The 26,418-nt window shown below is 42.0% G+C and overlaps 3 protein-coding genes across 5 annotated transcripts; all 3 read left to right on the plus strand.

Moving 5' to 3' along the window:
• Nucleotides 1–13: 13 nt before the first annotated feature.
• On the plus strand, nucleotides 14–8,392 carry abcb10 (ATP-binding cassette, sub-family B (MDR/TAP), member 10). The gene is made up of 14 exons (XM_046384162.1): nucleotides 14–1,081; nucleotides 1,995–2,201; nucleotides 2,528–2,730; nucleotides 3,530–3,664; nucleotides 4,067–4,213; nucleotides 5,553–5,688; nucleotides 5,803–5,898; nucleotides 6,180–6,389; nucleotides 6,527–6,606; nucleotides 6,725–6,905; nucleotides 7,304–7,347; nucleotides 7,586–7,620; nucleotides 7,839–7,897; nucleotides 7,988–8,392. Exons 1-14 carry the CDS (start codon nucleotides 631–633, stop codon nucleotides 8,179–8,181), a joined length of 2,178 nt encoding a protein of 725 aa, XP_046240118.1. The 5' UTR covers nucleotides 14–630; the 3' UTR covers nucleotides 8,182–8,392.
• A 7,082-nt stretch (nucleotides 8,393–15,474) lies between these two features.
• On the plus strand, nucleotides 15,475–19,609 carry acta1b (actin alpha 1, skeletal muscle b). The gene is made up of 7 exons (XM_046384187.1): nucleotides 15,475–15,627; nucleotides 16,452–16,588; nucleotides 17,129–17,453; nucleotides 17,850–18,011; nucleotides 18,491–18,682; nucleotides 18,793–18,974; nucleotides 19,121–19,609. Exons 2-7 carry the CDS (start codon nucleotides 16,460–16,462, stop codon nucleotides 19,262–19,264), a joined length of 1,134 nt encoding a protein of 377 aa, XP_046240143.1. The 5' UTR covers nucleotides 15,475–15,627; nucleotides 16,452–16,459; the 3' UTR covers nucleotides 19,265–19,609.
• Nucleotides 19,610–20,722: 1,113 nt separating this feature from the next.
• On the plus strand, nucleotides 20,723–26,246 carry ccsapb (centriole, cilia and spindle-associated protein b). Of its 3 annotated transcripts, none has more exons than XM_046384211.1 (5): nucleotides 20,723–20,869; nucleotides 21,850–22,235; nucleotides 22,349–22,435; nucleotides 23,451–23,665; nucleotides 23,752–26,246. In XM_046384211.1, exons 2-5 carry the CDS (start codon nucleotides 21,869–21,871, stop codon nucleotides 23,932–23,934), a joined length of 852 nt encoding a protein of 283 aa, XP_046240167.1. In that variant the 5' UTR covers nucleotides 20,723–20,869; nucleotides 21,850–21,868; the 3' UTR covers nucleotides 23,935–26,246. The 3 variants fall into 3 exon arrangements, with proteins under 3 accessions (XP_046240167.1, XP_046240175.1, XP_046240158.1); XM_046384219.1 differs by lacking the exon at nucleotides 20,723–20,869 and adding an exon at nucleotides 20,878–21,665; XM_046384202.1 differs by lacking the exon at nucleotides 20,723–20,869 and having other exon boundaries at nucleotides 20,878–22,235.
• The last annotated feature ends 172 nt before the right edge of the window (nucleotides 26,247–26,418 follow it).

The raw sequence follows: 26,418 nt of genomic DNA on the forward strand, positions 1-26,418 counted from the left end.
ATTTCAAATTAAAATACACGAAAACTTGGTTCGTCGTAAAATAATTTATCTGGTGTTCCATGTCACTTTAACGATCTGGGTTTGCTTGGTTATGCCTGGGAAAGTTTGCTGAGCGTTATATCGTCAGCCATTGAATTCCCCCGTAGAGTAGGTGGAATCTTGTGTACGGGCGACCCAACATGGGGTCACCTTTCCTGTTTGAAGCCTTTGTAGACTCTTTTCAGGGAGATTAGGTTCTTTTGTCAAAGTGGATTTTGGTGTAGTCGGTCTTTGGCAGCTTGTGTTTCCACTTCGCCCGCCTGCCAACCAAATATTTAGCGACAGATGACAGTGACAGGCAGGGTGTTGGTTGCCATTCATTGATAAGAGATAAAGTCGGTGAAGGCGGCTGTCAAACGCAGATAAAACTAACAATAACGGTCTAAACTTGACAATGTAGCGGGAAGAAGCTCTGCAGCTGTTCGGTTATGGATACGGTGCGTTGATCTCACGGCTGGGGGACTGAAGTGTTTCTCCGAGTGGACTTAATCAACAAGAAATACCTTATCAATTACTGAATCTGACTAAAGGAAATACCTGTATTTATTTTAGCTTTCGACAATTTTAGCCAGTATCCTGTCAACCAGGACGATGCGGCTTTTAATTCGCATGTCAAGGTGCACACATGGAGTGCAGTTGTCTAAACTGAAGCTAACACAGCCGAGGATGTTATGGCTGGAGCACCGGCTCACCCTCCCAGCTGCCTTCCGCAGGAAGAGACAGTCGACCGGTGTCAAGTCATCGGTTCACCCGCCTCCTGCCTTCCCTCTCTCCTCACCCAGAGCCATCACATCTGTCCGGCCTAGCAGTCCACTCAGAGGTCTCTCTGTGCTCTGCTCACACTCTGACACAGGCCGAGCACGGACACTCTCACACGCACCTGTTGCCTTTGCCAGCTCTTCAGCCGCCTCCGCACCGACACCAGCCGAATCCGTGAAGACCCAGACGGACACGGAGAGAGGCCAAACACCGACCACGGTCCCTCTGGAGGACGTTAAAAGGATTTTGCAACTTGCTCATCCGGAGCGATGGAGTCTTGCAGGTAAACTAAGTGTATACTATATATAACCAATTTGTGGACGAGCCTTTAGATGCTCCTCTAAAAAGGCAATAAAAGGCGTTTCAAATAGTTTATTATTGTTTTTTTTCCATTGTTGGAAGCAGTGAAGAGTATCTGCACACTGTCATGAAGCTCTCAAAACTTTATTGGACTGAGGAAACGCAGGCCCAGTGGTTTATATACTGTATGCACTCAGTCCAGTAAAGAGTTTTGAGCCTTTCGGTGTGAGGATAGTCTCCATTTTTCATCTCGCTTAAATGTAGAAGTAGATGTGATACACACAGATACCTTTCTGCAGCATTGTTTTCCATTACCACACAGTAAGATCATTTTGATTCAGTCCATACAGGAGAAAGAACCCATGAGTGTTAATTCTGTTTGTTTCAGTTGATCTTGTGTATTGCAAGGCATTGTTTGATTCTTTTTAAGTAAATTAAAAACCACTGAATGTAAATGTTCTACTTTTGACGCTAGGATGTGCAGCCTGTTTTCCTACTCAGTCCCAACAGGCCATCTCACTGTATTGTCCTATAGGTGGTACAATTCAGTACATCATAACCTGCTGTGACATTGTTTGAAGATGCGTTCCTCCAGATTAGAAACATATATGTATAGTCAGATTATATTCTTCACCTCTGGCAAGGGCTGGTCTGCTCATTGTACTTCATGTGCTTTTGGAAAGTTCCATTAAGGCACCTTTCAGGTCTGGAAAACATCCTCAAGTAAACTTAAATCAGGTTTTGCTTGATAAGCCTTTCAGAATTTGAAGTTAAGAGGTCCTTTCATAAATGGCATTCCCAGGTTTTCCTTTTTTCAGTCATTTGTGTGTAAGTGTACATTTCACTTTGCTTGTCAACTTTCTCTGTTTTTCTGTCATTTCTTTTCTCCACCCCAGCTGCTGTGGGCTTCCTAACTGTCTCCAGTGCAGTGACTATGTCAGCTCCATTCCTCCTGGGTAAAGTGATTGACACCATTTACACTGGTGGAACAGATGCAGAGACAATGATCGCCTCCCTGACCTCATTATGTTTAACGCTAACGGGAGTGTTCCTGTGTGGTGGGGCAGCCAATGCTGCCAGAGTCTACCTCATGCAGACCTCAGGTGAGACCCGGGGAACATTAATACTCTGCAGGTACATGTGCATAAAACACAGGCACTAAGACACAAAATGAGCAGAAGAATCTGCTTCTATCTCTTCTCTGGAGATCTCTATACCAGTACATGTACAGATTAAATACATAAGATACTATGTATTAATTAGTGAGCTTTGGAGTTGCAGGAAGGTGTGTTGTTGAGCTTTTTTCCAAGCTGTCAGGAATAATGACAGCAATCACAGTTTAACAGAGCCCAAAGTAATATTTTCAGAAATATCATGCAATGTGTGCAGCTGTTCACATCTGTTAATGTCTTTTCTCATTTCTCTTCAGGCCAAAAGATTGTTCGGAATCTCCGTGCCTCCGTCTTCACCTCCATCCTCAGACAGGAAGTGGCTTTTTTTGACAGGACTAGGACCGGCGAGCTTATCAACCGCCTCTCTGCTGACACGGCGGTGGTGGGCCGCTCCATCACTGACAACCTGTCAGATGGGCTGAGAGCTGTTGCCCAGGCAGCTGCTGGTGTCAGTATGATGGTGAGTACAACCCTCAGAATGGTCCTCAGGATTGTTTTGAATGAGGAATCAGCAGACCTTCTTTGTGATGCATTTATGGTGTGAAATCCTGGAAATTCCCTTTTCTCCATAGCATGTCCATTGTTTTGTGCTTAACCAATTAGTCTGACTTTTAAAAATGCTACAGTAATTTAACAGCAGAGTAAGGTTTGTGCATTTATTGTGTTGTGTTTTTCAGTAGAAGGAAGTAGTTGTGACTTACTTGATGTCTTCTGGGGAACAGGTTTACAGAAAGGAGGAAATGCGAAGATTGTGTTGAATGTCACGCTGTGGTTAAACTGCATTTGCTACCAGCATTACAGAGCATTGTGTTTGCTCACCTATTTATAGTTTTGACTGACAAATGATAGAACTGATACTTGTTTGCTGAACTATTAATGTAAATGATACTCATCTGATTGTATTCTGTCACCATTCTTCCTGTTTTTAAGTTTCAGCATTCATGGGTTAGAGATATGTCGACTAACAAGTCTGTTATCTGATGCTGATTACTGATTCATTTACAAAACTGGATTTTTTTCTGGTTCCATCTTCAACGACTTCCTTATGGGGAAGCAAAATGATTTCCAGGTGTAATGAAATGTCAGTGAAATAAATGGAAACATTTGCTTAAACAACTGATGAGAGCCACTTCTGTTTTTTTTTTTTATGTCTTCCTACTCTACTCCCCTTCTCCTTCTACTGTCTTTTCTGTTTTTTCTTCCTTTGTACTTCTTTTAACTGTTTTTTTTCTTCTCTCTCTCTCTCTCTCCTCTTTTAGTTTTATGTGTCCCCCAGTCTTGCAAGCTTTGTGTTGCTGATTGTTCCTCCCGTGGCCTGTCTTGCTGTGGCCTATGGCAGATACCTTCGCTCCATCTCTAAACGCACCCAGGATGCACTCGCACAAGCCACACAGGTACAGAAACACCCTGAACTGGCTGTGAAGTGTTCACTAGCTTTTATAATCACATCTTTGTTATAAAAGTTGCCACATGTTCAGCCACAAAGTTTACTAAGATATTATTTGAGGATGTGGTTATTAAAAACAAGGAAGTTGTGCCAAAATATGATTGTGGAGTGTTGTGTTAATAAACCCAGTGTTTTTGGGCATTTTATGTGATTTAGTGAAGCTTTATACTGATGACAACAGTTCATAGTGGTGGTTAGTAAATCCACACAGTTGATAAGTTGTGTGTATATGTAAATGGTGCACTGCTTGTGGTAACTTAATTAAGTTTGCAGAGCAAATTTAATATGTTGATGACGTGATTTTCAGTTTAGATAAAGTTCTAATTAAACTGTGTGTGCGTGTGTGCAGTTGGCAGAGGAGCGTATCAGCAACATGCGGACAGTGAGGGCTTTTGGTAAAGAGCTGTCAGAGGTCAACACGTACACAAAGAAGACAGACCAGGTCTTCAGTCTGGCCAGGAAGGAGGCCGTACTAAGAGCTGGTTTCTTTGGAGTGGTGAGTGTGTGCCAAGTCAGTTTTATTTATAAAGCACAATATCACAAAATTGCCTCAATGGGCTCTCTCTCAGGATGGACAGACGTACAGTAGATGTTGTGTGTGCAGTATAGACACATTAAAATTACAGTATGGACAATCAGGATGACAAAATTGTAAAAAGACCGGCAAGTAATTATTTAAAGACTCTTGTAGTTTTTTTAACTAGACATTTAAACAGCAGTCTTAAAGCTAGTGGGGGCAGTGCCAGATGTATGTGACACATGGAAAAAAATTTTGCTTTGTAGGTCCCAGAAATGACCATCTTGAAAAAGTTTATCTTGTAGGGGACCAAGTGATCTGAAATGCATGTGCACGTCCTGTCAGTGATGCAAACCACACAATTAGGAAATGAAGTGTTGCACAGAGCCTTCTGCTTTTTAGATTTGTCTCAATACCACAGCACCTGGCGTATCGGTATATGAAGGATGTTTCACCATAAAAGGTATTATACCATCCTGCAGGCCAGAGAGTACATAAATCCATCTATCCACCTAAAAAGTTTAAGACAACAATGACAAACTCTATTACACAACTTGCCAACTCTTAAACAGATTTTTCTCTTCCTGTCTTTAACACTTGGACATTGCATTTTCCACATGTTAACAATGTAATCTATAAGACTGATTTTGTAACACCTGTAGTTGCAGGTTTTACCTCACTGATGATCGATAATTAATTAAGGACATTCATTTGAATAAAAATCTTTGAGAGAGCTACTTTTAATTGTTCCTAAGATAAGATAAAATGAAGCTTTAAGTGTCCACACCTGTTTATGTCACTGACGGAACACAAAGTACCCAGAAACACTTTTCAGTTGATGCAGTGCAATTCATCAGCACCAGAAACAACAGCCATTAAACCATAAAATGTAATCAATTTAAAACAAATATTGTGTGATAAGCTATAATTTACTGTAGGGATATTGTATTGGACTACAGTATATTGAGCTGGAGGCATCTAATAAACTGGCAGCTCAGTCTGTAGACGAAAAATAAGCTTTAGTCTCAGCTGATGTTGTCCTCTCTGTCCTCCTTCTCTGTTGTATTCCTGGGTATCATTTCTCCCTGCATCTCCTGCTCACAGGCTGTTTATCTAATTCAAATGCTATCAGGTAAATAAAATGTAGTTTGTAATGTGAAAAGATATCAAGAGAGAGAGACTGATGGAGAGGCTCTCCTGTTAGTTTATAAACACGCTGTGATCAGTATAATCAGTGCTGTGTCAGGGAGTCGCAGTGATGCCAGGTTTCGTAGTAATTAAATAACCAGGTGTATGTGCGTGCGTGTGTGTGTTTCAGACTGGTCTCAGTGGTAACATCATGATCCTGTCAGTGCTGTACAAAGGAGGCCTTCTGATGGCCAGCCACCACATGAGTGTGGGAGAGCTCTCATCGTTCCTCATGTACACCTTCTGGGTCGGCATCAGTATTGCAGGTAACACAAACATGCACACACACACATACGCTTTCTATTATATGAATCTTTTTCGTTATCTGTAGTTTTTTCTTACGTGGCTCATGGCTTGGTGTTTTTGTGTATGATGTGTAGGTCTGAGTTCATTTTACTCTGAGCTGATGAAGGGTTTTGGAGCAGGAGCGAGACTGTGGGAACTCATGGACAGAAAACCTGAGTTTCCTCTGAATGGTTAGCACACACACACACACACACACACACACTGAATGGAATTGTTTCAGATTTGTAAATAAGTATTTTTTGCTGCTTCCAGAAAAGTGTTTGACATCTATAGTCTCTCAACCTTTTCTGTCTAACTACATGTATGTTCGCTTTCATCTGCTATCTCTAACTGTACATAAACAACTTTCCAAGATTCACCGCTCACTTGAAAAATGTGAACATTTTATTTGGCATTGCAGTGTCAGTTCTAAATAATCATTCAATCTGTGCATCCCTCTGCTCCTCCACAGAAGGCCTAGTGCTGCCTCCAGACCAGCTGAAGGGTCAGCTGGAGTTCTGTGATGTCTCCTTTGCTTACCCGACCCGAAAGGAGGCTCCTATTTTCCAGAACCTTAATCTGCTGGTCCCTGCCGGAACCATTATGGCAGTGGTGGGGCCCAGTGGTTCTGGAAAATCAACCCTGGTATCACTGCTGCTCAGGCTGTATGATGCTGATGCTGGTGAGAGCAAACTTGTTATCTTTCATCCTTAACCTGAAACAACAACCAACACTTAAAAATGTGATGACGGCAAACTTAAAAGTACAAGACTCTGTCAGATGGCTGTTTTACCCGTGACCATCACCTCTTTTCTCCAGGGATCATCTCCATAGATGGTCATGACATCAGAGATCTGAATCCCTATTGGCTCAGGAGTAACATTGGAACTGTCAGTCAGGTACTAAGTTTGTCTTGTTTGTGTTCATATACACCACATCTCACAGCACATGCATAAACAAACATCGTCTCTGTTTGTCTCGCATTCTCGCTCTCTCCTCTCCTCACCTCTCTCCCAGGAGCCTGTGCTGTTTTCTTGCTCTATCAGAGATAATATAGCATATGGCGCAGTGGACCCAGACGCTGTGACCACAGAGGACATCTACAGTGCAGCCAGAGTGGCCAACGCTTATAATTTCATCCAGGATTTTCCCAAGGGCTTTGACACCATCGTGGGGGAGAAAGGAGTGCTGTTGTCAGGTGAGACACCGAGGCAGTGACTCGGTAGAAGTGCGATTACATTGACTAATTGACGCAGGAACGCTTTTTTATCTGACCTTGCACCTGTATTTGATCACACATGGTTGTGAATACATGTTCAGCATTGGGGCTCATTTATTCAAATTATTGATTAGCATTTTATTCAAAATGCTAATCAGTAATATCCTTAGGAATATAGTATATTAATTATTTTAACCTAATAATGTGTGAATATTTTAAGAACTAATTTGCTGTGTTTTAATTTTATATATGCAAAAAAGTAAGTACATCCAAGACTTTGACTTTTAAGTGTGCCTTAATGATCCTGTGCACATATTAGGACCTATTAAGATAAGGTCTTTGTGTATGCACATGTTTAAGTTGTGTTTGTTTGTCAGGTGGTCAGAAGCAGAGGATAGCCATCGCTCGAGCTCTGCTCAAGGTGAGTACAGCAAGATGCTCCTTTTGCTCTTTCAGAAGAAAGCACAGTTCCGGCCGCCATGAACATTTCTAAAGCCAGGACAGGAACGTGATGTTCTTGTCTCGCCAGTATGTAAATGTTCTGTTCCAAAGAAATACCTAAAAATGTTCAGTGGAACGAGCACCTACAGTCTCAGTTTTCCTTTGTTGTGTGAAACTTGAATTGGTTTTTTAACACTATTTGTGTTCTCTCTCCACAGAATCCGAAGATCCTGCTTTTAGACGAGGCCACCAGGTGAGAAATACTCAGATATACTGAAAATACGTTCACTATCTTTATCCTTTTTGACTTTTATCTGTTTGCCCCTCTGCATAGCCCCACAGCCTGCAGATTTGTTTGTAAATTATGACGATAGCACTGCCTGTAGGAACAGTTATTTTATTGTTATTATTGTGTGAGACACCTCTTAGTTATTTTGTTGAAGAAAATTCTAAACCACCATCTTTCCTCAGTGCATTGGATGCTGAAAATGAGTTGCTTGTCCAGGAAGCCTTGGAGCGTCTGATGGAAGGTAAATCTGAAGACTTGTTTTTATTTGCTCCTGAGAGTATTAGTTTCTCCTGTTTTCATTGTTTCCCGTCCTTTCTCACCCAATCAACAGGCAGAACAGTTGTGGTCATTGCTCACCGTCTGTCCACCATCCAGAATGCAAATGCCATCGCCGTACTGGACCAGCAGCGTGTAGCCGAGTGTGGCAGGCACACAGAGCTGCTGGGCAACAGGCAAGGACTGTTCAGAAAGCTGATGGAGAAGCAGGCGTTTCTGCAAGAAGAACAGAAACAAGCACTACGCTGAAAGGACAAGGAGTACAGATGAGTAGAAGAGGAAGAGGGAAAAATTAGAAGGCGAAATCAGTGGCTGGACAAAACTGGCTTTGCTCCAGATATGGGTTGGGAGGGGGGGCAGGGAAGAAATAAAAAAAGATATTGCCTGGAATGGGTGGAAATGGTTGAAATCTGAAGGAAAGCTGAACTTTTCACAGAACTTCAGATAAACAGTTGAGAGAGAGAGAGGAGATTTGAAAGCCACAAAAAAGATAAAGGGAGTGCCTTTTTGCTGCTGAAAGGAAACAATCAGGGTAATCCACAGTGAAGACCCAAGACCTGAAACATAGATCGCGGGATTCTAGAGATGCTTTATTTTGAAAATATCTCAATCTATCCTGAGAGAAGAGGACAAAATGAGAGGCTGACAGTGAAAAGGAAACATGATAAAAACAGACACTCCTCACACAGGAAGCTCTTAGACAACATGTCATTTTTAAATCATTTAGGTGTACAGCAGAAATGTGACTTTATGAATCTGCTGCAAACCTCTTTCATACTCTGCTATGGGACTCTGTAGTCAGTTATCACTTTATGATTTTTATAACCAACCCAGAAACAGTTCAGTATGATGTAAGAACTTGTGTCTATTTATTACTGACTTTTTAAACTTGAAGTTTAACATGCAGGATCTTTTTACAGTCATTTAAGAGTTTAATTTAACCAAGCCAAATGAAGCAGCTATTTGTGTTGTCTACACTGTGTTGTAAAAACAGGACTAAACACTGTTCTGACATATCTACAGAAGGACACAGATTAATATATATCATGGAGCATATTAGTGATATTCCTGTGAGACATGGCCGAGGTGCTGCGCATGTAAAAAACTTTATTTCAGTTCACTCTTCAGTTTTTCTTGTTTTGATTTAATTGACAGCCCCGAAACTGCTAAACTTCACCATCTTTCATACAGTATGTCAAATAAAACAAAAAGTGCACCGTTACTGGTAAAATTTGATTGAGGCCTGACAAACAGCCTCTTTGCTGGCTGATGTTCAGCTGCTCTTGGGTTGGAAAGGACATGTCATCACAGTCAGAGGTGGTCTGTGTGTGTATGTGTGTGTGTGTGTTGTTGCATCCTCGCCCCTAACAATTGCTTCAGTGTCTAAAAACCCTAATTCCAACTTAAACATGTGAGTGTGCAGCATTTCTGACTGTATAGATTTCACTGTTGTGTCTGTCAGTCCGTGACACTTGTAGGTGTTTACAGGACTTGCACTTGGCTGGCATTAAATTCTGTATAAACAGCTCTAAAACCACATACATGTTAGCCACAGTGCTGTTGAGCCAGCTAAATGTTCTAGCTGGCTGGGAGAGCCTGAGGTAATGGGGTAAGAAGTAATGATTCTCCTCTGTAAATATTTGGAGAGTAAATACTTACTTCACTGCTTAGAGGGAGTCTAGACCAGGGTGCAACGGCAGACATGCACGCATTTTCACGCAGCCCTAAAGGGACTGTGGATTCAATTGTTTGTAGGACTGCTCGTGACAAGTGTCTAAAGTCATAGTCAAACATTTGTACGTACATTCCCAAGTTTGTAATTGGAAAATTAAGACAAAAATCATTTGTTAATTGAGCTCATTAAGCTCATATCTGTGTGGTTTGGCTGGGAACAGTTTTGACTGCTTGCTAGTTTAAGTTCATTTAACAGGTAATTTTACAAGGAATCATTTTATTGATGGCAGAGCAAGGTTGATGAACACCAGATAAAACTGTGGCTATCTGATGTTTGTCACGGCGGATGTCTGATTAGGATTTCTACACAACAAATAACACTGATATAAAGGATACATACGCATGATCGTGTATTATTCAAATCAGTCAGAGGTCAGTATGATGGAGGAGCTTTCAGTCACATGAGTTCAACCTAATAATTGATGTCTGGCTGAAAAGACAAGACTGCAAACTTGCGTCCATTTCTCTTAAGATTTATGATAGATTTGTATGTTCTCAGTTTGACACGGATTAGAAACTTGAATCATTGTGAATGTAACTTTTTATTTATGATTTGAAGGCAAAGATGCATAGAGACTCCTGAAACAAACTAACTAAGATTAATCAGATCACATTTAAAAGAGGGAAACTGACACAGCTTTGCTCATCGGACTGTTTGAATAGCAAATTAATGTTGTCACCTATATGACAGTAATCATTTCCTGGTTATATGGATATGAAGGTTTTATATATTTCTTAGTGTAGAGACTGTATGGGGTCAGAATATGAGCGGTGTTATTTTTGTTAAAATATTTGTTAAAAGATGATTTTGGACTGTTTTCATGTTCTTTTCTTTTGCCACAATCATTTCATGACTTACAGATTAAATTTCTTCTCAGCATCACAAGTTTTTGTTTTAAAGTTACACTTCACTTCAAAATGATGCCTTGAACATCATCTCTGAACATCATGTGTCCAGACTGGTGTTGTGGTTGCTGTGGAAGTCAGTTGGTATTATTACAATCAGAATCAGATCAGAATTCCTTTATTTATCCCTGAAGGGAAATTCTTATTCTTACAGACAAACCAATTATTGAAATGTAAAGAGATTGTGTTTGGTTAAAAATCGCCTCACCACTCTCAACCTCTCACCACAAATTAAAGTAAACCACTGAAGGTGCTTGAAAATTTGTCAGATGATGATTACACGTCTTGTAATAAATCACAGAAGACTACTGTTTTTTTATTTGTATGTTATGAGTTATAAATAATGTCACATAAATTGTGTATCGCTTAGTCTTCTAAGTATTTTTGTGGTTATTAAATTATTATGTTTCTATGTAAAGGTAAATAAAGTGAAAAATCAATAAGTTTGCTGATTTTGTTGTTTAGCTGTTTTTTTTAAGGCAGATCCAGATACACACTGTACACCAGTATCAAGTATGAACATATATAAGTGTTGGATAGACCCTGACCATAAGCCAAACTATAAGGAAGTTTGAAGAATATTTAGAAAATTTTATTGTTTCTTAAAATGAGAGTTTATCCTCCACCTATAAATCATTCCTCCCACAAAACATCTAAAACGATGGAACGTCAACACAACCTCACACCCCATCTGTTGCTCTTTTACTATAGATTATATTTCACACTGTGTACTGGGTCACTTCTTGCTCATTCAACTTAAAATCGTGACATTTCCTATCACTCACAGCAGACTTTTTTGTTTTGTTTTTTTCAGAACAAACTGTCATAACCTATGTTTCCATGCAGTGCCCCGGGCTGTCAGTAGGTGGTGCTGTTGCTTCAAACTTTGAGCTATGGGCCGGCTCAGAAGCGTTTACTGCTCACTGCAGGTCGCTGGGATCAGTGTTCACCCAGTCCATCATACCTAAACAAACCTTCATGGTAATGATCGAAGTAGTGTGTGTTCAGTTGTTGGTACGTTGTGTTGACAGTGTGTTCATGCAAATAGACAGCACACTGTCCCGTGCACATTCACAGATTCCTGGCAAAGCAGCAAATGAATGTGATCAGTTGATTTACCCTCTCTTGTAAGAGTGCGTTGCACTTGTGGGGCAGGTCAAAGAGTCTATCAATCAGATATTTAAAATCATGTTCAGTTGTGGATTTGGTTTGAGGGACAAATGATTTCTAAGCAGTACGGGCTGTGAAATACCACTGAAATAAAACTGAAAATCAATTACACATGTTCAGTATTGCTTCTTGGCAGCCACATATGATGAAGAGAAGTTTGAAGACTTGAATACTAAGTTCCAAACTGTTGAGCTGTTGTTTTCCTTCAGCAGATGCAGCCGTTGTGTTTCTGTTGTGCAGAAGGCAGCTTTGCTGGCTCATGCAGCTGACCTGGTGAACAGCTCCATGTTCTCCATGTTCTCCATGTTCTCCGTGTGCTCCATGTTCTCCATGTGCTCCATGTTCTCCATGTGCTCCATGTTCTCCATGTGCTGCAGCTCCCCACACTTTTCAGGGCTATTTGATTAACTAGTGGAAGTCAGACTCATAAGTTTGCATTTTGTTTGAGCTGATTGGATATCATGTAAAGGTTTCATAGTGGAGAGAGTCTTACATACAGATCATCATAATGAGCTCGCATTAATGTAAATAAAACTGACTGTCAATATGAGATGTGTCACCACTTCATGCTTTCTGTGAAAAACTGAATTTTCCCCCAACAATCTCACTGATCAAGCCATTGATCCAGTTCTGCTTCTCTGTAGTGAGCCTCTGCCCTCCTCTTGTTTTTTCTTGTCAGCCATGAAGATGAAACCTAACATCTTCTTTTGCGATAAATTCAATTAAAATGTCTTTTTACTTGAGAGAATGTTTGAATTGTCTTTGGACACGAGCGGCCAAGAGGCCCTCTGTCTAACTACAATAGTGTTGCCTGTTTATCCTCATTAAGGCCATTGGGAGGCAGCACGAGAGAGCAGTGCACACTCAGACTGATATGTGCAGCACATTAAAGATACGCTCATATGTACAAATCCACCTTTAAACAAAACAAAAAAGACTGTTTGTTCACCCCACTAGTGTTTTAAGACAAAATATGAACACAAGCACTTTTACCTGTCCCTTTACAATATCCTCAGTCTCAGCAGTGTCAGCATCCTCAGACTCTCTTCACTGTAACACCTGAGGAACTAATTAAAGTCTACATCAAGACTCTTATCTTTTCTAACTAACTAAAAACAAATCTACAGTACACTCAGTCGTTGAGCACTCTGCCTGACTTCTTAGAGCGAGCGTATTGGTTCCAGTGATTGAATCCGAAGCTTGTGCTATTCTTACTTTCTCTGACACTCGCACCCTCTGCGCCCTCATGAGAGTGAGAGAGTTGACTGAAATAAAACTCTAACTGAATAGGTAGCAAGGTAAATGGATATTAGTACCATGATGAAAAAAAATCAGTTTGTCTCTGTCTGTCTGTTCACTTTTCTAAACAAAATGCTAAATCACTATAACACAGTTAAAAAAAAATACTCTCCTCTGTTCAATGTCTCTCCTTCAGCCGACTGGGTTGTATATCTTCTGACAAACTAAACTCATGTTTTCTGTTTTCTGCCACCTGCTGCATACGCCCTTTCACCTCCCTGTTCCTCCTCCCCTTCCCCTAGGGGGCTAACAAGGAGACTCCCTTGGCTCTCCTCCCCCTCTGACCTCCTCCCCTCTACTTCTCGCTAACCAACAACTGCCAGCCCCTTTACATTTTAGGCGTTTCACAGGCCCTCTGATTCCAAAATGGCTCACAAGTGCATAAAAGTAGCTCTACCTTGCACTGCAGCCCCTCCACTCCTTGACCCCCTGACACAACACACATGCACACACTCTCCCTCCTTTCAGTCTGCACCCATGCTACCCTCATCCTTTTCTCTCAGTCTCCCTCTGGACTTGATAAGTTCTTCCTCCCTCTTCTCAACAGCTTGTAGGGTCATTCTGTTTCATTTGTATCTTTAAGTGCGGAAACAATATCCTGTAAAAACTCAATGCAGCTTTATATTTCTGCTCGAGCAGCAAAATTCTATTCAAATAAGAACAGGAGGCATGAAAATATGCCTTTCTTTGCTTTTTTTGTTGACTTTTCTCTTCCACTTTCCATAAAATGGTGTGATATGTCATATCCAACCACTTGCAATCTATTCTGAAGCTTTCTGTTGCTGCTATAATGAGAATCCAGGTCATGAAAGGTTATATGTCAACATTTCTCTGCTCCCACATGAATCCACCTTTAGGTTACGATATGAGAGCACAATGTAAGTTATGTGTGTGTATAATGCAACACTTTTTAATCCGCTTTTTCTTTAACTGATTTAAACATCTGTGTCTCATCAAGTGACAGATAGTAACCTGCATTGATTTAGTCCCATGTTTTATTTTGCATCCTTGCAACATTATTTCAGCAAGGAATCCTCAGTTGTCCTCCAGGTGTCTTTGGAGTTGGCAGATTTTGTCTGTCACCTCTGAGCGTTGCCTATCTTAAATAACCAGATCAAGCGTATTTTATTGCTCTACCTCTTTGTATGTATCTCTGTCTGTTTCCTGACAGTTCTCCCTGTTCTTCTGTCATTCCTAACTTCCTTTGAGTTTATTATAAGCTCCTGCCCACCTTCTCTCCCCTCCCTTCGGTTTCTCATACCGCAACACATACAAACATCCATGTGCATGCATACACACACACACACACACACACACACACACACAGTTTTCTCTGTTTCTCACTCCTGCACACATGCACATGTAGACTAGCTCCCCTCCTCCAGTAGAGTTATAATTAATCCAACTGCTCCGGTGACAGGGCAGAGTAGCCCCTACAGATAAGGTTTCAGCTGTTGGCTGTTTCGCTGGTTCTCTCCTTATTTATTCAAAGAGACTCAGACAGACTTGTGTGAATATCCAGGCCATGTGGTCTGCAGAAGAGCAGATTTTGAAATGAAACTAATCTTTAATGTGTACATGAAAAAAGTCTTCTGTTGTGTCTGCAAGTGTAGCATAATTAAGAAAATTGGCATCTAGTTTGCAAACAACATCTTCAATGCACAATCATCAATAATCGACTGATTACCAGATTTTATCCTAACCCATTATACATTCAGATGGGGACAAATTATATATTCAAAAATCCCTGCACTTGTCTACGCATGACTCCATATTAGGTCCATTTTTATGCAAGCTCAGGTCAATCAGACTTAAGAATTTCATGCAATCAATCACAAATAGTCTATGAAAAATTAAATGGCTGAATTGTTATGACTGGAATGATGAAGCATATTGAAATGTTATACATACACAGCATCCCGCCTCAGATTTTAATTAAATTATTTAATTATTATTTTGCTATCTTGTATTGATCACCATAATGTGTATTGACATGTTAATTGGAACTCCCAGGCTGCAGCACTGTTCCCGCTTGACCTGTCAGTCAGGGGTTTGGACCCTGGCTCTCTCAGTGGGCTAAATCTGTTCAGATGAGGGCAGCATTTTCCCATTTTAAGGCTGGATGAGGCCTACTAGCAGCAAATCTATAACCCTGGTTGGTAGCAACTGGCGTCTCTCCTCGAAACCCCGCAGTGGCCAGCGCGCTCCTTATACGGCCGTCGAGGTGGGACCGCGAGGCTCGATGGGAGGTCAAAGCGACAGTTCCATATATGGCGCGCGCTCTCTCCTCGTCGGGGACGCGCAGCGTCACTCCTGATCCTCTCCTGGATCCTAATGGATGGAGGGCCCTCCTTCCCTCCGCGAGGCGCGTCTCCCTGCTGTACCCCCCACCTCACCCATCCCACTCCTCATCCTCGGCCTGTCAGCGTCCTAATATGGCAGAGGGTCGGGATGGGGGCCAGTGCTGAGGTTTGTGAATGGTGGAGGTTGGGTATATAAGGGGGACAGGCAGCACAGAGGACCGTAGCTGGTTCAGCAGCAGCACTGGTTGGGTCGTACTCTCCGAGCCGCAGACACACTCCTAAGGTAAGACCCTGCTAGGATCGGCCACTCCTGAAGCTACGCATCCGGGTTGGGACATCAGATTAGGCCGTAACCAGCACAACACTGGAGCATCTACTGGAGCAGATGTTAGACAGGACAACCAGGGACAGGACGCCTTGGACTAGACACTGCTGAGGGAAACACGGCCAACTCCACTAGAGGATAGACTAGATTCTGGGAGAGGCCTGCTACTGAAGGAGAGGGCAAAGATTTGTAAATAGGCTGAGGTATCATAGAAATACAGTGCTGGACAGGAGAGGCTCTGACCTGAACTGTCGGCTCTACAATTTTTGATAGATAAAGCAGATGCAGACTGATTTCAGCATCTTGTTAAGTTAGACAATTCTGAAAAAGTGCTGATGCAGCCAGACGCCACGACTAATTAAGAAGCCAGGATAGTTTACCTGAGTTTACCTGAATGATAAAGCAACTGCAACTGCGCATACACACTCGCCAGATTAGAATAATTTAAAGAGCAGAGCATTAAGCGAGACTAACTAAATTCAGATAGATGGATAAAAGAAAATAGTATGTTAGTTTTATCCACTTTAATGTGATTTTATGGCTTTATACGGGTTTACAGGCCATGTGTTTAATGGCGCAGTGTCAGTGTGCCATGGATACGTTTAGCGCAAGGAATGGCCCTGATCATGCTCCAGTAAATAAACTATTGAAATTATTTTTAGTGCAGTTAAAAACACCTCGTGTGAGCTTACGAGGAACAAATGGGGAGTTTAACATACAGCGTGTGCCACCGTGAGGATTTAGTGAACTGAGCTCTTTTCTCGTTCCCTCCTCTCCTACAGAAGCCACCATGTGTGACGACGATGAGACTACCGCCCTTGTGTGCGACAACGGCTCCGGTCTGGTGAAGGCTGGCTTCGCCGGAGACGATGCCCCTAGGGCCGTGTTCCCCTCTATCGTCGGCCGCCCCCGTCACCAGGTAAGCAGCCGAGAAAATCCTCACACAACAGGAGAGATCATTTGGAATAACTGATTAAATGTAGGTTATCAAAAAGAGAAAAAAAAATCACAATTAGTACAGTAATAAGTACATCTGATTATTATCCGGTATGGAGAAATACAATTCGGCTTACACGTAATTTACAAAAAAGACAGAGTGAACATATTTAGACTCAAATTTTAATGTTTTGTTGTTAGAACAGTTGTTTGAGGAATTAGAAGCTATAAATGATAACAGCGTGGTTTTTCGTGTTTTGAGCCATGTAATTCTGGCTCTTTTTACCAGCAGCAATGTGGCCTTTAACTCTCTGAGACCAAATTAGTTACAGATGAATTTACAGTCACACAATTGCTCTCTGTCAGTCTCTGTGAGCCACGCTGTTATTTGGCACATTTACGCAATGGTCAACGTGCCTTTTGCACCACACAGTAAAGACTTTAATCTGGTCAGAAGGTCATACTTCTGTTTGGATTATTTGACATAGCTTTTCCTTTATCTTTTCCCCTCCTCCCCCTTCAGGGTGTCATGGTCGGTATGGGTCAGAAGGACTCCTACGTCGGCGACGAGGCCCAGAGCAAGAGGGGTATCCTGACTCTGAAGTACCCCATTGAGCACGGCATCATCACCAACTGGGACGACATGGAGAAGATCTGGCACCACACCTTCTACAACGAGCTGAGAGTGGCCCCCGAGGAGCACCCCACCCTGCTCACTGAGGCCCCCCTGAACCCCAAGGCCAACAGGGAGAAGATGACCCAGATCATGTTTGAGACCTTCAACGTCCCCGCCATGTATGTGGCCATCCAGGCTGTGCTGTCCCTGTACGCTTCCGGCCGTACCACCGGTAAGACTGACAACATCAAACAGCTGCAACTCCTAACACAGACGCAGCTTTCGAATCACACATGGCACCAAGAGACGGACGCCTTAACTTTAAAGTATAACGTAATTTAAAATGGGACCGATAATACTACGTAACATGTAACAATCACAACATTAGTAACATTATTGTTTTAACTGGGATATTAATGTACCAATTCCCCAGTGTAGCCATTTTGCGCACAACTTTTACGCACAGTCGATAAGACTTTCTGGGACCGTTTATGCCATCTTATGGCCCTTATGATATACATTATGTATTTTTAAATCCTCCTTCCTATTTTAGTCACCGATTTACGCACAAAACTCTTTGATGACTTTGTTGTCGCCTGGAGTAAACTTTCGCTTTGCCTACGTTAAGGTATTGTGCTGGATGCTGGTGATGGTGTGACCCACAACGTCCCAGTCTATGAGGGTTACGCCCTGCCCCACGCCATCATGCGTCTGGACCTGGCTGGTCGCGATCTGACCGACTACCTGATGAAGATCCTGACTGAGCGTGGCTACTCCTTCGTGACCACCGGTGAGGAACTTGACTTGCTCTTATAACAAAGTAGCTGAAAAATAATCCCCTTAGACCACTTTTTAGACAGACACTCTATGATAAAGTAGATCCTAAATTATTATCAGAACTTCATATTTTCTTTTTACCAGCAATTTTGGAACAGGTTGCAAAACATAACGATTAAATCTTACAACAACCTTGCCAACATCATCAACGAACTTGATATAATTTAATAATATGGACACAGGTTGTGTATTAGTGCCTGTGCGCCTAGAAAAACAATACATTTAATATGATTAAAACGCATCAACACGTTTAAAATAGGATGTAGCTGCTATATGTTTCAGAAAGCAGACAACTTATTTTTCAGCTTCAGACATTTCTGTAGCATTGAGTAAGTTCAGCCTCACTTAATTAGTGTCACCATTTCGTGCAGTGTCTGAGGTCTCGCCTCTATGTCACCCGTAATAATACCTTATTAACTTGTCCCCCCACAGCCGAGCGTGAGATCGTGCGCGACATCAAGGAGAAGCTGTGCTATGTGGCTCTGGACTTCGAGAACGAGATGGCCACCGCTGCCTCCTCCTCCTCCCTGGAGAAGAGCTACGAGCTTCCCGACGGTCAGGTCATCACCATCGGTAACGAGAGGTTCCGTTGCCCCGAGACCCTCTTCCAGCCTTCCTTCATTGGTGAGTCAGATAATCCTTCATTTTCTCTCCTTAACGAACAAACACTGAAAATATTTTGCCAAACTGGATACCACTCGTTCGTTTGACACCTGCCCCTCTCACCTGCCCAGGTATGGAGTCTGCTGGTATCCATGAGACCGCCTACAACAGCATCATGAAGTGCGACATTGACATCCGTAAGGATCTGTACGCCAACAATGTCCTCTCCGGTGGTACCACCATGTACCCTGGTATTGCTGACCGTATGCAGAAGGAGATCACTGCTCTGGCCCCCAGCACCATGAAGATCAAGGTACATATGACAAAAAATATTACAATACGTGCCCAAATTGAAACGCATAAACTGATCATTACGCACGGGGATCTACTGAACAAATTATAGGAGTATGAAGCACTGGCACTTTACTGATCGATTCTCCTCCCCTCTCTTTCCTTCAGATCATTGCCCCTCCCGAGAGGAAGTACTCCGTCTGGATCGGTGGCTCTATCCTGGCTTCCCTGTCCACCTTCCAGCAGATGTGGATCTCCAAGCAGGAGTACGACGAGGCCGGCCCCAGCATTGTCCACAGGAAGTGCTTCTAAATCCTCCATCTTCTTCTCCAGCTTCTCCATCATTTACAACCACCAGCTACTTGGAGATCAAGCAAGGAGGATCAACCTCTGCGCCACAGCAACACTCTGCTGTCAATGGACTTTCTGTCTGCGCTGTTGACATTCATATGCATTTTTTTTATCTTTTTAAAATGTGCATATTTTATAGCTGTTTGTTGTCTGTGTTGCACGGAGAGAGGCTGTGAAAAAACCACCACTGAACCATGCATCCATCCAAAAAATTTAATAAAAAAAATAACAACAACATGTTGCCCAACACATGTGAATGTAAGTGTATATACATATTGATAATTTATTAAAGTCCATTATTTGGTATTTCTGACCCTGGCCTTGTTTTTCTATCAAAGGGAGGGCAGTAGTCTAACAGAGCAAAAGCATTGGTCAAAATTGTAATGAGAATACTGGGATATTGATAATTTTTAAAGTATTTAAAGGTTGCAAATACATATACAAATACAAATACAAATACACAAATACAATTTCATCTTAAATCTCAATATGTTGGAATCCTAACAAGAACTGGGGGGAAACTGGAAACATTACCTGAAATCACCATAACGCTTAAACCCGGGAGTAGGTGGATTAATAGACTCAGCAATTAAACATACTCATCGGGTCCATCTCATAAACCGGCCGCTGAGGCTCGAGGGGGACGGTCATAGAAGTCGATTGGTGGGTGTTGGCACGGCTCCCCGGGTCATAGTTGGATGAGTGAGTTGGGGGGTGCTCTGCTGGTTTGGGGGATGCAGGGTGACAGAGGTAATGAAAGGCACGCCTTCCAGCACTGACAGTCGGAGTTTGACTTGCCAGGAATGTGCCCGGGCAGCAGCAGCTCCCTTTAGACCGAGCGGATCAGTAGCATGGGACACCCGACACCCGGCTCTGTATCCTGTTGAGCTGCCTGCCCCGAACGACCATAACGCAACCCCAGACCATCTTTAGACAAAACCAGACCCATGGGGCATCTCCACAGCCCAACCTTATATGCATAGAGGCTCAACAGGTTATCGGCGTATGGGGTTTGGTTCTGGGCTTAAAAAGACAAAGGGGCGTGCTGGCGCGCACCACTCCGTGCCCATATCATTTAAATCACCCCGTTGACCTGTTACGTAGCCTGTAATAAGACAGCCTTGACGGTTTTACTTCGACCCCCATATTTTAATTTTGACAACAGGCACAGGTTTGCGTACAAACGGAAAACTTAATTGCATATATGAATATTCGGTTGATGTATGGCAGTCTACTTTTTGGACCAATTATGGACCAAGTAAAGCATCATGGTCTAATTTAACAAGCAAACAGTTGCTCAGTTAAGAGCTGTGTCTAGTGTGTCTACATAAAACAAGCTGTGGTTTTATTCCCTTTTAGTATTTGACAAAGATCAATATTAGTCAAGTGGCTTACACGCACCCTGACCGCATTCCTGACATCCCGACCCGGGGCCACCTGTTGCGGGTGTGTTTGGCTTTTTAAAAACGTCTCCGCGCGGGCGGAGCTAAGAGACGCAGCTTGTGATTACAGCAGTACCGTGAACGCCATCTGTTCCGCTCTGCTTCCGTGAAATCCGACTCCAGTGTAAGTATATTTACTGTACTCAAAATTAGACTCGTACAGCCCTGAATTTCTGCTGTCGGGCCTTGCACTGTTGTAGACGAGGGTCGACGGATTGTCAGTGAGATTTTACGGTTGGGCTTTATAACAGCGAGCGATGACAGGAGATTATCGGTACCCCATAATACCATGTGATTAACAGACTTCTATAAATAACACAGGCGCATTTGTCACGATGCTACGACGTGGAGCAACTGGATATTGATTAAGAAATACACTGACAGTTAATATAATCTAGTATTTTATATTATACAGTCTGAAATAAGAATTAATATAAGCTTATCTAAAAACACTGGGCTACAAAAACGGCGTATTTCAGCAATCACAAAGTAATGTTGTAATTACTTGTAGCACAACAGGTCAATCCTGGAGTGGTTTCATGCAGTCTGTGATTGTAGCTGACCTTTAATTTGGAGTATTCAACAGTCGTTTACATCGCTGGAGCCAATCAGAGGAGGACTTGACGCTTACGTCAACGTGTTCAAGAATTTTCTTTTGTTAGCGTCGTATCCGTCGCCCAAATTTCCCCCTGAGGCCATTTTTTTTTATAATAAAATGCAGAATGAATTTGCGGTACAAGTGTCGCAGTTTGTGTTTTACTAAAAACTAGACATTTCTCTTCATCTTCAGTGCAGGGAGGTGAACAAACCGGGTAGAGGAGGGCAGGAAGTAGGCGGGTTCTTTAGCTGCTCTGCTATTGGCTTTAGCTGCCTGCGCATTATGGTTTAAATGTCTGGCGGTGATACCCAAGCTGAAAGAAATACGTTTGAGAAAACGTTGTAGCTTGTATATTTTAGGGCTTTGTTTAGAGCTTATAACGCACTGTTTCTGCAGTGTAGTAAATATCAGTCCACATAGCTCACAGACCCGCTATGCGTGTGTAACAACGCTAGCTTTTGATAGGGTTTTTCAGCTTTGTGGTCTGCTGTTGGACTCCCTTTCAGAGATTATCAAAGCAACAAGATGGTGACCAGGAGGATCCGCTCGGAGTACATGAAGAAATTCAAAGACCCCAAATGGGAGACGTACACTAAGTGTTATGAGGAGATGCTGAAATACAGGCTGACACGCAGGCTGCTGGAACACACACACAACCCCTTTTTCTGGGGTGGCTCCGACTCTGATTCAGACTCTGGAGGAAGGAGTCCCCTTCCTCCCGGTAAGAACCAGGTCCGGGCCGAAACCGGCCCAAACGGGTCAGTGGCTGAGCTGGAGGAGTGCGAGGGGGCGAGGATGGACAGAAACACTTGGACTGTACCCAGACTTCCCCTTCAAGAGGAGGAGGAGGAGGAGGACGTCAAAGTGTCTGCTAGACAGTCAGCAGTCAGTGGTAAAAAAAGAGCTATAGATATGATTTAAAGACTGGACAGCACATTGGGGTGTATGCATGTTACCTTACTGTACCTTAATCATGTGCTTCATTTTCGGGCTCGCAACTCGAAGGTGTCGGAGAGACAAGAGTACCAGAGGAGGAGAGAGAGGAGCAGAGAGCCAACAACAGTAAACGCCCTGACAGGGAACAGGACAGAGGTAACTCAAATCTGCACAGGTGCATGCGTGAACCTGTCATCAGAATCGTGGACAAAATGAAACAAGTCTGAATCTGCCATGACAGAGACAGCCTCCCTCCAGGCTCCTCCACGTGGAGAGGAAAGGCATACATATGGCAAAGAGTAGCAGAATTACTGTGTTCACAAGCAGCTGATTTTAAGCTACTGCACAGCTCTCAAATGGTTTTCTGGCTTTCTAGCAATGAGGATGCTTAAGGTATCATATTTCACCAAACAGAAGGATACCGAATAGTTTGGTAGCTTCTTGTAGATAAAACTGTTCTCTCTGCAAACCTCAAAAATACAAGTCAAACATGAATTGACATGTAGAAATGAAAGTGTGGTTAAGTTAAAGGGAAGAGGGCTCAATAATAAGCCTCGATTCTTTTCATTATCTGCTGAAACCCATTTACTGAAATCCTCCATTAAATGCTGGCCAGATCCCACTCTTGTCCACTCTGTCTTTAGTCAGATATTTACTGATGACTGATGCCATTTTTATCCTGTATCATAGACTACTTGTGTTTAGACAACATTTTAAATTTTGTTAAATGGAAAACAGATTTTCGTAAAAAACAAAACAAAAACTGAAATTCAAATAATCCTTAACCCTGGCAGAGAGCATATCAGGTTAGGAGTCCTGCATGTTAACAAATAAAATCAACATCAAGGCAAAATGACTTTCATGAGATGCATCACAAACACATGAAAGGCTGTGAAAGTTTTATTACATAGAGGTGTCACATAATGTCATAAAAGAAGCTTTGTTTGCATTGTTGGCTCGTAAATTTTGACAGCATCGTCATCGCTGGATTGCTCAGTTTCTTGCAGGTGATTTTTCTGTCAGGAAACTTACTGTACTTACATTTGAATCAATCAGAATTATTAATCATAATTCATTCTTCAAGAGCTACAACCATAGATTTTTGACACCCCATTCAAACTTTCCTGATCTTGGTATTTTTGTTTAGCTACTTTGTCTTTTGTGTGTGTAGAGAAAGACGCTGGTGGACCACAGCAGAGCAAACCCCGTAAATCCTCAAAACAAACTTGGCGCTCCCAGCGGGTAAGGCCTGCACCAGCACAGCAGCCCAGGGAGGACAGTAAGGACAGAAGGCATCCTTTCGCTCTGTACGGCTCAGGGGAGAAGGACGCAGACATCGCAAGCAGGAAGACACACAATGTTGGCCCTGCAGCTTCGACTAATGAGGTAATCTCTCTGTCGCTCCCTAGATCTGCATGTGACTCGCCGCAAGTGTCAACAGGAACTGATAGTCGTGTTTGTTTTCCTGGTAGATCCACGAATCGGCTCTGCGTGCTAAGACTCGGCGGGAGGTGGAACGGCAGATTCAGACTCAGAGGACGGAGCGCCGGAGAGCCAAGTCTGCCGATCTGGACAAAGCCAGAAAGGTGGTTCAACCAGAATTCAACCCCTGGCTCACTGAGTACATGCGCTGCTTCTCTGCTCGCTCCCGATAGGACACACACACACACACACACACACACACACACACACACAGTCAGCAGAATACAAATACAAAAATAAAGCCATTATTGCCTCTCATCCCTGAAGTTTAAATACCTGTAGATGTAGAAAATAGAGCACGGTGCTCTAAAAGTGTATCACTCTTGTATTCAGGATGTAAACTGACCTCGAACCTCGAACTTTGAAATTCACAGTGTGGCTTACTATTTTACTTTTTTATATAGAAATCAATTTTAATATATATAAGAGGAAACATTTTGCAGGGTAGAAGTGACTCTGGGAAGAAATGATTTGAAATAATTAGATATTTGGACGAGAATGCAGAGCCTGAAATGCAGCCGTACTTTGATGCAGTCCCTTTAAATGCAGGTTATGTAAAATGTGCCCATATTCTTAATACAGGGATCACAGCGGACTCTCACAGGGGTAATGAACACACATGGCAACATATCTTCTCAGATTCCGACGCCTTCTTAAAGACGCTTTTGGTGTAAAATGTCTGACCACAAACATGAAGAAATGTACATACACTTATTAGAAACATATATATACAAATTCAAATACACAATTTGTTGATTTGTTTATGTTTTAAAAAAAAGTCATCCTAATTACAGCAGGCTCACGGTTAATTGAAGTTTCTCAGTATTTATTGATTAGGTATTGACTGACATATAGAAGCAGTTATGTTATTAAGAGTTTTACAGCTTTTCAGATCACTTAGTGCTTTCAGCTGGTTCTTGTGGATTTAATGACTTCTGTAACCATTAATGGATTCATCTCAACTGACTTGGTTTAGAATAAGTAGTGCATCACACTCTGTGTAAAGTCACAGTAATGTGAGGTGGTCGTTGGATTTTATCATGAGCTTATGAGTGCTTTTACATGTTATTGACCTCAAACAGTTTCTTAGAAACATTTGTGTTGTTGTTTAGTTTTGTTAATGTCTGTGTACCCTAATCAGTCGACCTGGTGCTACCGCAGTGTGAAAGTAGACATATGTGACTTTTAAAGCCATCGGATGACAGTAAATTATTGTTATACATTCACTGGTCTGTAGACTCTTTCCATCAGAAAAATGTCATGTTAAAAATTACCCTGAGGTTGCTTTTAAAGCCTAAAAATCATTATTGTCTCTATTGGCTTATGCTTTAGTACTGAGAGAGGAAAGATAATGACAATGGACGTGAGGCTGATGCCTAACTTACCTGCAGTGAGAAGTACATGAGTACATACTGCTGAGTTACTGCCCTCTGAAGCAGTAGACCAAATCAAACAGCACTTTGAGCTATTTGTACAGAAATCCTTGCTAACCATTTAGGTTTTCATGTTGTTCCCTCATCAGTTGTTTCTGTATATTTTTTTATATGTTTATGTGCGAGTGTATTGAACAATGTTATTTGTGCTCACACAAGAAGACAAAAATGGACTTTGAATCCTTTGTGTGTTGGATCTGTTTTCTTCACGACATGAAAAATCAGATCCTTCTTGGCTTTTTTGTGTCGGCAATCATGATGAAATCAGCTCTGTGCCATAAAGACTTTGGATGTTTTTCTCTTTACAACTTGGATTACTGATGTGAATGTTGTGGGACGATAGGAGGGCCTGTGCTTTGCATTTGGACATTTAACATTTTCTAAATCTTTGTTTTGTTGCTGCAACTTCGAGTTCAGTATTGAATTACTTGCTTTTGTAATGATTTTGTTTTTCTGTGCTTTAAGTTATACTACAATATAGGTCCAGGAACAAATGTGAATCTTTGTGCAATATTATAATACTTTTAAATATTTTAAAGTTGTTTTAGATGTGGTGAACAAGATAGCTAATTCACAGTTCTTCATTAGTTAGTTAATGAGATACAACTTTGTGGTTAAGAGACCTTTTATTTTCGGTGAGGATTTCCCATGCGTGGATTTTCTGGGTTTAATTGGTAATGTGTAACAGAAATCCACCAAGCCCAAACATTCCCTCGATCATCCCACTGAAGAATTTGATCAAATGTAAAGAAGGACACACTAGAATTGTGATCAGTGAGGCACCACACATACTTGTGTTGAAACGGTTGATAAACTCAGCAGTGTGAAGTCTGGCCTTGGAGTAAAAGGAACGAGAGAGTCAGACGAGGAGTTTCTGATGCTCCAGTCAAACTGATTTGATTTACTGACGGCATAAGAGGTGTAAGTTACAAAATACTGTAAAATTACATTTGGCTTTTGAGCTTGCGTGTACATCATCTTCATATTTTTAGAGAAGAAGACTGTTCAGGTCATATGGTGTGGTGCAAAGCTTTTATTAAATCACTTTACCACCTGTCTGCTTAGTATTATCTGTTCATCTGTACAAAATGACACAAATCATCATCTCTATTCAGAGAGGAGATTCAAAATTTCTTTAAAGAAAGGCATCAATAATGCAACAGACCATCTCAAAGCATGTGGATCAAACACTGGTATATCTGTATTAGTTTTTAATTTAAAAAC

This window comes from Scatophagus argus, chromosome 1, assembly GCF_020382885.2.
Source record: "Scatophagus argus isolate fScaArg1 chromosome 1, fScaArg1.pri, whole genome shotgun sequence".
In the NCBI taxonomy this organism is placed as follows: Eukaryota; Metazoa; Chordata; class Actinopteri; family Scatophagidae; genus Scatophagus; species Scatophagus argus.